The sequence below is a fragment of the Callorhinus ursinus genome, unplaced genomic scaffold (genome assembly GCF_003265705.2).
Source record: "Callorhinus ursinus isolate GAN/ISIS: 27379988/994484 unplaced genomic scaffold, GSC_fseal_2.0 scaffold14, whole genome shotgun sequence".
In the NCBI taxonomy this organism is placed as follows: domain Eukaryota; kingdom Metazoa; phylum Chordata; class Mammalia; order Carnivora; family Otariidae; genus Callorhinus; species Callorhinus ursinus.
Genome location: NW_027397076.1, coordinates 27,362,312 through 27,374,643, shown reverse-complemented (window position 1 = coordinate 27,374,643; position 12,332 = coordinate 27,362,312). Strand labels below are relative to the sequence as shown.

The 12,332-nt window shown below is 36.2% G+C and overlaps 1 protein-coding gene across 5 annotated transcripts in view; it reads left to right on the top strand.

Annotated features, from left to right (window-relative positions):
* Window positions 1-12,332, top strand: part of SYT1 (synaptotagmin 1) — a 522,143-nt gene that overhangs the window by 323,603 nt on the left and 186,208 nt on the right. For all 5 annotated transcript variants that reach the window (XM_025881317.2, XM_025881316.2, XM_073900613.1 and 2 more), the window contains one exon: window positions 4,123-4,305. In XM_025881317.2, coding sequence (XP_025737102.1) covers window positions 4,140-4,305 — 166 coding nt within the window. In that variant the 5' untranslated portion in view covers window positions 4,123-4,139. The remainder of the gene's footprint in view (window positions 1-4,122; window positions 4,306-12,332) is intronic.

The window sequence follows — 12,332 nt, the reverse complement described above, 5'->3', positions numbered from 1 at the left end:
ATATATATTAGCTCATTGTTATTTTAACTTTCAGGTTTTTGGCTATTTGTGAAATTAAACACCTTTTATCTATCAGCAGGGTTGTGTATTTCTTTCCTGGAGAATTGCTTGCTCATGTTGTTCGTACTGAACTTTCTCCTAGAGGGGAATTTACTTTTCTATTCAATATTATTTCTCTTGACATACCTCAGGATGCCAAATTCACTTTAACCAATTAAATGACTACATCTCTAAAATTAAGCAATCTGTTTCCCATTGGCAAGAGGACTTGTGTTTTCCATTTACTCGTAAACCAATTCAAAATAAAAGCATAACTATCTTTCTAATACTGATTTAATTGTTTAATAAGACATAAGTGTTATTATGAGAGGAGGCTAGTAGAAAGAACCTTGAATTAGGCTAAATCTTTTTTGGTCAAATCACTTAACCTCTCCGCAGCCCAGTTTATCCTGTAAACTGGGACTGAGTTGCCTTTCAAGGTTGCGTAGATTTCAGAATATTATGCCAAGGACAGTATTTTGGCACACAGTGGCTTAATAAGTGGCATCTTTAGTTTTCATTAGCTCCATTAGTTTTATTGTATCTTCCCTTGTCCCTTTCTATAGTGGTTTTCCAAACTGTGGGTCTCAAACCATTAGAGGATTGTGAAACCAGTGTATCCAATCTGGGGGTACAACTAGAACTTTTTAGTGAAAAAGGACAGAATTAAATATATAGGAATATTTCACACATAGTGAAGACAAGTGTTTTTCTGCCGAGCTTTTGTTCCGTATAGAACATCTAGGAGGCGAGAGCCTGTATGCTGGCGCACAATGTAAAATGTACTTCTTACTATGGGTTACAGTCAAAAACTTCTTCAAAAACCACAACTTTATTGGACACTTGTCTCACAGTCCCTAACGCTATAGTGGCTGAGACATCTAGGTTCAAATTCCAACTCTACTAATTACTACTGTAGGACTTTGGATCAACTGCATAACCTCTGCATACCTTAGTCTCCTCACCGTTAAATGGGTGATGATTACACCTCTCCGGGGAGTGACGTGGGAACTGTAGGTTTTCATATATCTATACCACTTAGCGGGTATCAGTAACTTTTGGCTGTTATTTTATCAAGACTTGAGTAGAATATAAACTTTTTCTGAATAAGCAAACAATGCTACATAAAAGAATATAAGGTTATCACATTAGGCAGAACCGAATACTTAGTTTTTCCATCTATGAAGTGATGGAAAATTAGAAATCAGCATCTTATTTCCACAAACATAAGTTCAAGGGCCATGTCACTGTTCTTAGTTTTGTTATTTACAAACAGCATCATCTCTCAAAATATGAAAGACAAGAAAATATTAAGCAAGCAATTAGTCTTTGTCAGTATATTAGATCCTGAATTGCCCATTATATTTTTGTTTATGAAAGACTTTAATTTCACAGTGGTATACATTAAGTAAAAGGAGCACTGTCTCTATTTATAACCTTTCCTTGATTTAAAAATATCAGAAATGATACAGATAATATCATTGACTAGTAACAGCTAAAAGTGTATAGCTTTTACCTGTTTTGATAAAACACTTGTAAAGCACACCTTATATCGGAAGAGGATTGTTTTTGGAAATTATAGAAACATTTGTTGCCTCTAAAAAAAATATATTCAAGTCCATCTTCTAGATGTTGACACTACTGAAGAGAAGTCTTTTTTAAATAGCCTTTCAGATCATTCAACTTGTATGTAGAAATGTTTTATATTCCATTATAAGCTGGAGTAACGTGAAAATATTTAACAACCTGAAGGGCAAAGGACCCAACCATCCGTGTGCACAAAGGCCAGAAACAATTGTGTGGCCATTTTGAGGCAGCAGCTGATGAGTGCAGGTAACTAGCAACAGTGTCTCACTTCCAGAATACGACAAAAATTGATTCAAAGCATAATTAGACAACATACTTTTAATTTAATGATGGCACTGTTGTATACAGGTATTTGTATTTAATGCAATAATTTCTTTTAAATCCTAGAGTAAACCACGATCCCTCAAATATCCTGTGGAGATAAGTAATAATGCGTATCATATCTGGTGATTCTCACAGCAGAGTACCAAATTCAATTTTTGAATACATACATACTAATATTTCATACATATGTATGTGTTTGTGTATGTATCTGTATATAATTTTAGTCCTGCTGACGCACACGAAATATAAAAAATTTATAGTATTATCAGTATCGAAATTTCACCTAAGTTATGCAAACAGGACTCCAGTTTTTTGCAGGAAGACAGATCCTAAGCTAAACAGAATAAACAAAAAAATCAAGAAAACCTTTTAGAAAGTGACCTTGAGTTGGAAAAATACAATTTTCCACAATCTGGAAAATTCTGGGTTGCCAAGTATTCCTAAGGAGGGGAGGCAGGAGGACTGATGGATCGATTGACTGATGGATTGCTAGAGTGCTAAATTCATTGCATAGATTATCTTATTGCATACTCAAAAACCTTACGTCTTTGGTATGATTATTCTTACTTTACGAATGAAGAAACTAAAGAACAGAGAAGATTTGAGTCCACATCTTTCTGATACTCCCCTTTCAGGTTTTATTAGTAGCTACTAGTGGAAAATTAAAAGCTTTAAAGAGAGAACATATTATAAAATGAAAATGATTATCTGTGTGTATATATTAGCTTCAGGCATCATCTCCTTTCAGGGGATCCAAAAATCTCTGGATTTTGTTTCAGATTCTAATAATAATTCCATACATCTGAGATTATTCTGCTTTCAATTATACTTCCACTAAATATTTTAAGTATGCATAATTAATTCACAAAAGATTTTAATTTTATAAAAATCCCGGGTCTGTTCGCTGGTTATCTCCATTTCTTTGCAAATCAAAAGGGCTTTATAGGTCCATCAACTTTCCTGCTGAGACTGTAAAGTTACTTTTGCCCAGACGTGTTCGTGTTTATCTATTTCTGCCCCAAACCCTGTCCCCTTTCTTGCCAGCACTGCCTGAAATCTTAAGGCACACAGTACAATTAATTATGAAAGTCCAGAATATGTTTAGATTGGAGAATAGGACTTCAAGCCTATCTCTTTAGAATGCCTTCTTTACATTTATAGAGCACTTCACATGTACTAAGAAAAATCTAGGCAGGGCAGGTTTCATTCTTCGTATTTCTGAAGGCAGATAAATGAAGAGGTCAAATGCTTTGTCAGAATTCATTTAGCTATGAAGAGGACTAGAACTGAGGTCTTCTGAATACAAGGCAAAGATTTTTTCATTGATTACCTTATGGATTGTTTTTTTAATGCTTTGGAGGTAAACAAACACTTAAAATCATTGAATAAGTTAATTTAATAGAATATTTCAATAATATACTCAAATTGAATAAACAAATAATTTGACAGACAAGACATGTTTCATCATCAGTTCCTTGATACATATAGTCAATCATGCCACATTTATAGTGGCTTCAAACATTTACCCAGCAAGACAAGTGAATTATTGATCCCAATATTGTCCACAGTAAATGTCAAAAAAACAAAAAAATGATTGGGAGGAAAATGGACCATCAATAAATGAGATTCAAGAACTAACTTCTCTTTGACACTCATGACACCTTATAGTATCAATGTTGTAAGGGCATCGCTTACAACCATCTTAAAAGTCACTAATATATTGAATGCGTGCTATCATTCATCAACATTTTCAATATAAATATTTTATCTTTCTGTCCTCTTATAAAATACAAATGTTGAGAGCATAGAGCATGTATGTTGTCAGCAAATGTTTCATCCACAGTTCTGTAATATATGGATTGGAAGTTAAATCTGCACAGTAAATAATTGGCAGTATAAACAACTAATAGATTTGACAGCTCACCTATTATTGCTAGGAGAATGTTTTCAGTAAGTACGCCTGATCTTACCTTCTGGGAAAGACTCTCCATGGTGGTTCCATAAATACTTTATGAACTGACATAAAGTAATATGCTAATGATAGACTATTTACCCAGTGAGCAGGTGCACCTTCTGATGTGTTTCATCTCTGGTGTACCTTTGATGTGGGATCAGTTAAGCCATTTTGAATTCTTTTCTTTATTTATTTATTTTGCTTCCCTCCCCTCTCAGATCCACCTGAACTTAAAATGGTGAGCGAGAGTCATCATGAGGCGCTGGCCGCCCCGCCAGTCACTACTGTTGCAACGGTTCTCCCACATAACGCCACAGAGCCGGCGAGTCCGGGTGAAGGAAAGGAAGATGCCTTTTCTAAGCTGAAGGAGAAGTTTATGAATGAGCTGCATAAAATTCCATGTGAGTACTACTACATATGGTTGGTTGGTAGGGTAAAAACAAATGCTTGAAAATGACCTTACCCATGGGGGAAAAAAGCAGTTTTCTTTTTTTTTTTTTTTTATGTGATATCTTTATTTTGGACAGAGTTTGTAGACACAGACTTAACATTTTCTCCCTCTTTCTTGGGGAACACAAAAAAGCAGTTCTCTTAACATATTATAAACGTACATTAGATTTTTTTTTTCTTGGCATGGTAGCATTTCAATAATAAAATGGAAAATTAGAAATGGAATTTAAATATTTAAATATACTTTATACATCAAAGCCCAGGTTATAAAAAACAAATTGTATCTTGTGTTTAATGCAGGTATTTTTTTTCAATGTCTGCTTTTCTCTAGAATATTCATGTTTATGAGTTGTGCCATATATATTTTAAATTTGTATTCATGAAATTATTCCATTGTAAAGATTATTCCTAAGCAATGGCTAAAATGTACTTTCCAGATATTGCAAGCTTGATTTCCTTTTATTATTTCAAAATCTTCTGCACAGTTTTTAAATTTTTCTTTGTCCTGATCAGGACAACAAACCACCACCTGTACCAAAGTGTATGTGTATGAGCGCAGCACTAGGTTCTATCGGTGGCCTTTAAAGCTGAAACCATAGGTTGGTCTGTTCAGATTTGAACACTTCTGATGAACTAGAGAGTTTTTCAGATGCAAGAAAAATACGTTTTGGGCTTCACAAGTTTTATACTCTAAGTGAGAAAAGAAGAAATAAATCAATAAAGACGCAAATATATACAGTAACTCATGTGGTAAGAAATGATATAAGAGAAACTAAAGACGAAATCAGAGAGTGAGACAAACCATAAGAGATTCTTAATCATAGGAAACAAACAGGGTTGCTGGAGGGGCAGGGGGTGGGGGATGGGGTCACTGTGTGATGGACATTAAGGAGGGCACGTGATGTAATGAACTCTGGGTGTTATATAAGTCTGATGAATCACAGACCTCTACCTCTGAAACTAGTAATACATTATATGTTAATTAATTGAATTTAAATACAAATTTTTTTTTAAAAAAAAGAGAAACTAAAGAAGAGTAAGTGGAATATGGACAGGCATAGTGGGTAAAACGTTATTTTTTTAGGATGACCAGGGCTGGTTTCTTTTGTAAGGAACCCTGGAGTGAGTGGAGGAGGAAGTTTTAAAATCTGGGAATTTCAGACAAAGCCCCTTAGGCAAAAATCTGCTTGGAACAGCAAGGAGCCCCACAAGCCTTACGTAGAATGAATGAGGTAGAGGGTGACAGAAGGTAACTTCACACTGTAGCACATGCCCTATCATGTGAGGCCTTGGGCATTACTCTAAGGAACTTGGATTTTACTATGAGTGAAATAAACTGGCTTTGGAGAGTTTTGAGCAGAGGTGTCCCATGATCTGACTCAGGTTTTTTAAAAGATCACTCTAGCAACTGTGTTGAAAATGGGCTCTAGAAAGGCAAGGGCAGAAGATAAAGCAGGACATTGTAGTAATCCAGATGAGAGATTTATCAATTTATAAGAAAACTATTTTATAAGGACATTGAGAAACCAAGCGAGGAAAAAAAAAATACACGGAATCAATTTCTTGTCCATTAGTGACTAACAATTTGTTGACCTGCCTACTTTTAACAAATTCAAGTTCATCTGAGAGACTCTCAGCATAGTTGCCAGTAATTACCATTGTCAGCAGGAAGATCCATAATCTAGAGGAGACATATTTCGTTTTAATCTATCACCATTTTTACTGTCTGTGTAACTGAAATTTCTAATGGAAATAACATTAAACACAAAACATATCCCCCAAATCAAATTCCTTTAGGAGCCTATGTTATATAAAGGTTATCACTTTTGACTTGGCATAATATAGTGTGACGCTAATGACAGGTAACAAATTAGAATATTAATTGATTTCAGTCTCTGAACTAAATCTTGGCTATCTGGCAGATGTGGGTTTTTTGGTTTTTTTTTTTGCAAAATTGATAGCAAACAGCTTTAGTTTGTCACTTGAAATTCCCACTTGTGAGATGAGAGGTGTCACAATGGCAAGGAGTATGCATGTCATTAGTTGGGTAATCTGCACAGTCCAGCACGGAACATATTCAAACCAAATTGCCTGATGATATCATCTCTAACACCATGGGGCTTAAAAAGGGAAAGAAAAGGAAATGGTAAATGCTGAGCATTTTTATCTTTCAATTCATTCTGCACACTGTTATCTAAATGAAGCAGACAAGGTTTTTCGGAACGTCTCTTTATTTTGCAACTTTGATTTTAATATGACTAGGGCCTGGTTGGTTTGTAAAGCGTGAACTCGTGTCATCCAAATAGCTGTGATTAAGGTTTTGATATTCATGAGCTTCTTGAAGTAGAGTGCACCTTTCCTTGAGCATGGCAGAAAACCAAATAGCCAGAACCTGTCCCTTAGTCCGGAATAAGAGTGGACTAAGGGTCATTGTGTAATTCGTGCAGAAATACCATTGGATAGACCGTTTCACAGAGGGATTAAAAACACAAGCTCTGGACAGTGACTACATGGGTTCAAATCTAAGCTCTACCATATACCAGCTCTGTTAATCTTTCTGTGTGTCAGTTTCTTCCTGTATAAAATAGGGACGAAGATAATCTCTCCACCACAGGGTTGCTGGGTAAAGGGAGCAACGCATATAAACGGCTTCACAGAGTATCTGGCACAGAGTAAGCATTCTATAAATGTTAGCTAGTATAAAACTCAAGCTGTCATTTTAACAAATCTATTTCCATTTTAGAAAAGCCCTCTATTCAGGTCAGACAGAAACCCAAATTATAAAAATATCAGAAACTTTGCAGCCCAATATAAGCACATTGCACTCTCTAAACCCATCCCAATGATCTAGCAAAGGTGAATTCCCTCATGGGGTTTCCTTTCCCCATTATCACCTCCAATTTTCCTTTTTCTTTCTTTAATAACTTCTATAATTTCACTTTCTCACTCCTTCCTTCCTTTCGGCCCACACATATGCTCAAGCTTCTCCTATCTGAAAGGGCCTAGCAAAAATTCAGCACACAGTAAGTGCTCAGGAAATGTTCCATTTTCTTCCTTCCTACACCAATGTTTCCTTCTCCTTATCTCACCTCTCTGTCAAGCTCTCACTGTATCTCTTCCTTCATATCTACCCCAAAATTTACTGAAAAACATAACCTTACTCTTGATATCTATTTCTTCAATTCCCCATTAACAACTGGACTCCTTCCTCTCTAATTTCCATCCTGCATGTGCCATTAAAGTTGTTTTTACGTAAGTCCCCAGGCACTCCTTGATGCACAGTTACGAAGGTTATGATCCACCTTCACTCGGTCAGATATTTCGGTATCATTATCACTAGCAGCCACCATCATCTGAAACTCTTGATTTCCAGGACTCTGCTTTTTCTCCTCTCCCTTCTTCACCCACCCGTACACTGTTTCATTGACCGGTCCTCCCCTTTCATTGTCTTTCCTCCCCTCAAGTGGTAGAGGATCCAGGATTACATTTTTAACCCTGTTCCATTCGGGTTTTTCTTCCCAACATCCTTGGGTGATGTCATTCACCTAGTTTTTCAAATGAGAGATCTCACTGTCATCCTTACCTCCCTCATCTATTTCCCTTCAATCCTATACCTGCAATTCATTTCAGTCCTGTTAATTCTGCTCAGGAAAAACCTCTCCAACCCAGCCAGCACTCACGTTCTGATGTTTTCCCTCACGCTTTTCTCTCTTCCCGGACTCCCTCCGGCCATTAACACGGACACATTCTGTTATCATCCAAGAACCAGTTCAGATGTTATCACTTGAATGAGAAGTTTCCTCATTTCCCAAGGCAGAATTATTTGAGTCTTCCTCCAACCTTCCAAAGCCCTTCATGAAAATCTTTATCTTGATTATTTGGTTTTGTTTGGGGCCTATCTTCCTCGCTGAAATGTAAATTCCTCAGAGACAGGAACCATTTCCTCCACATATTTGTATTTTCCATACTTGGAAAGTGCCTGACCCCATGCCAGAAACTGTATAGATATTATGCCAGAAACTGTATAGATAGTATCCTCTTACAAACCTTATTATACCAAATGCTCTTTGTGCCATGCTTGGAGAAACTGACCTAGGCAAGTCATGGTTTTCAATCCATTTCAACCAAGGATCCCTTTGTTCAAATGAAATATTATAGAAGCCTCAATTTATAATGTGGATAAAGCAAATCAAGCTGCTGTGGTGAGTTCAAAGTGTCTTCCTTACTCACCCTCCCTAGATACTCTCCCATCAACAGCAACAAAGACCCCTGGCTGAGAGGAACACCATTTGAAAGCAGTGACCTGGAAAAGTAGTAGGAAAAGCTGTGTTATCCCTCCCAGCAACACCAGTGAAACTCAACACACAGTAGTGATTTATAGGTGGTTAACTATGGCACAAGCCAATCAGTGATGAAAAATGCAGTCCAGTAACTTTGTTTTCCCTCATCTGACTGCAGAACGGACAGAATGTCATTGTCGTGGATCCTGTCATTGCTTTATGTTAATGTCATGAACGTGATGTTAATGCCAGAAGACCATTTCAAGATCAAATGAAGAGAATCCTTAGGAACAGACAGGAATCCATGGCATGTGAATAACAGTAATTATTGTAGTGATCGGATATCTTTGTCGAGGAGTTAATGGGAAAGTATGTGCTGTGCATTCTGTAAACTCAACCTCTATTCCGCCCTCTAAAAACTCTCATAGGTGAGAACAATTATCCTCATGTTATACATAAGAAAGCTCAGGCTTAGTAGCGTAAGTGATTTGTCCAAAGAAGCTACACATGGTGCAAGCTGTAGGTAAGGGAGCGTCAGGAAAAATCTTGCAATTTATAAATTTGCTTTAAAAGAATATCACCAAGGCTGCAAATCAACTCCACCAGTCCTTATCACCACCAAGACTTGAAACTATTAGGGTCTCGTGTGCCTGTTCAGAGCTATTGCTTGATATTTGTCTTTTGATAGGTTTTAAAAGACTGAATACATGGAACACAAATTTAATAGTAATTCTGTTTCTCATCGCATTATCTGGATTTAAAGTGGATACTCATTCACTTTATGCTTTTGCATTTTGTTTCTTGGACTCACTCGGATGGCCATGTTAATAATGCATTACTACATAAGTACTAATCGTTAGGTTTTATTTCATTGTATCGATGAACTCTGACTCAGCTTCAGCGATCATCTGTTAACTCAGTTCTTCTTCACGCTTCAGAAAAGCATTGGCTAAAATGTGAAGTGTTATTATTCATTGTTAGCTTCTAGTAAATTGAAATATCTCTAAGAAAAAGTTATAATACTGATGAGTGTTATTTCCAGAGCAAAGCAAGTCCTTTGTAATACTGAGTGCCTTCATCGATGCAATGTTGAAGGAATCAATTTGGGACAAAGACACTTAGAGATAAGGGTTGCAATTCATCACAGCACAATGTAGTAATTTGTGCTCACATTCAAACATTTTTCATTAAATCTTAGTTTATTTCATCATCTTTTTAAGTTTAATTCTGGTTCAAAACGTAGGAAATACCTGTGTGTGTATGTGAATACACACAGAGAACTATTTAAGAGCTACCATTAGTAAAAACTCACTCCTTTAGTGTGAGGTCAGTTTGGTTCTTGGCAGAGTTGGCACTGCCCCCGGCCAGATATTCTAAACATTCACTGGGCCATTTTTAGTGTGCTATAAAATGGTTAAGAGGAATGGCAATTAGCATTTAAAGATCATGGGCCTAGGAGCTTACAGCTCTTGCAACATGAGACAGCTTCACACAATGAAAAATGTTCCCACATTCTGCACGATTTTCAAAATCTCCATAAGACATGCATTTAAAAGAAAACCCTGTTTATAATTATCTAAGCCTAGAACTATTTGACATATAAACATGGCTACACTGTATTTTTGCATGGTTCTAATATAAACTGAACATTCTAGCTTTTATTGTTAACGTGCACCCAACCTCTGGCCTTTTATTTTCTCCTGATTTTTTAAAATCTTGATTGTCTTCTCTAAATCCAAAATCCCTTTTTGCAGTTGCAAGCATTTGATTATTTCATTGTCTTCGAGTGTCGTTATACCTGAAGATTTTTATACTGAAAACATATGCTTACCACATTTTCTTGATTTATAAAAATTATATACATAGATATGTTGTATTATTATTTATACTTGGAGAGTAAGAAGAGTATTATAAACTATTTGTTATAAATTGGGACGTTGTGTGTAATATGGATTTTTAAAGAACAAGTTGCAAAATGATCCCATTAACAGCCTATATTCAATGTGGAAACATTAAAAGAATATGCTACTGATATTTCAGGAAAGTTGTTTAAATGTGTCCTTGAATTGTATTTCCCTCTTGGAAGCCTATTATGCAGAAAATTCCCGGAGAAATTCATGCCTTTCAAATGAACTAGTGTTGAGGGATTTTATAAATTTCCAAAGCATGGTAACGGTGAGCACATAAAGCCACCAAGTGAATTAAGATCTCAGCTAAGTTTCTCAACCTTATTTAGCTATATTCCATTAGCATTTCAAAGACATTAAGTAAACACACCTGAGGACAAATAAGGGTAGTGGATATTTTGGACACATATTAAAAATAACTCAGGAATTACCTTGCTGAAATACTTTACAAATATACAAATATATTTTAAAATAGTTTTAAATGTCTACTCCTCACCACATACCAGTTGCATGTCAAAATACAGGTTACATTGTCACAAGAGAAAGCCTGATTGCAGATGCAACTGTATTAAGAAAATGGCAGAAAGAGAGAAGCTGAGAGACTATGGCTCTTTACTCTTACCAACTCTGTAGATCTTTTATGGCGTGACAGACAGGTTTGTACCAGTTTCTATTAAATCGAACAAAGAATGTAAAAGCAGAAACCAGCAGGAAAACATATGATGTACTGGTATATTTTTAGCCCTTGACCTTATTTTTTTGTTCTGATTTTCATGTAGGAGAATACTATAATAAAGGATTTAAACTTCGTATCTTCCGATCCTACATGCCTCCCCAGCCTGCCTTTTAAGTGAACTTAGGAGGTTTAAAACAAAAATTAAGAAGCTATTGGCCCATTTAAAGCTTTCCTCATCAAACACTTTGAATAACACTGCTGTCCTGACACAATTTCAAATCCACTTAAACCCTCTTTTTTTTTTTCCTTTTTGAGCTCTTTGTACACATAAGAAGTTAAAAAGAAAAGCAGGCAGTCATGGAGGGGGAGGGCGTCAGTAGACTATAAATAATAGAAACATAATTTGTCTTAGTAAATATTCTATTTACTAAAAGCATTGTGGACCTGTCCATAGAAACTTAGAAAAGATCCAGGATCTCTGTGTAGTAAACCTTAACTGATGGGAGTTATATTGCTCATTGCCTTGAAAGTAAATTATTATGGTAATAATTTCCTTTTCAGAAGGATTTGGATCCAATTCTATAAAATCAGTAAACCATTACAATGATTAGAAATATTGGTGTAATCATGTAAATATTACTCCCTAAATTCTTTAGTACACTTCAGTAGCCCTCAAGTGTTACTACTTTGTCCAGGATGCTATGTAAATCACTCAGGGACTCTGACCCAATATTAGTAACTAACCCAAGTTGGGACAGCGTTTTTTGCTATGATTCAAGGCCAGAATATGATTTTAGAGTTGGTCTGTCTGGGTTCAAAATTGTGGTTCTGTCATTACTAGTATATAACGTTAGGCAGATCATTTAACTTCTCCATAAAAATAAGGATAATAATAGTACATAATCTCTGGGAAGGTGTGAGCAGTGTGGTATTAATATTGGGATGCCTGGGTGGCTCAGTCAGTTAAGCATCTGCCTTCAGCTCAGGTCATGATCCCAGACTCCTGGGATCAAGTTCCACATTGGGCTCCCTGCTCAGCGGGGAGCCTGCTTCTCCCTCTCCCTGCCACTCCCCCTGCTTGTGCTCTCTCTCTTTCTCTCTGACAAATAAATAAA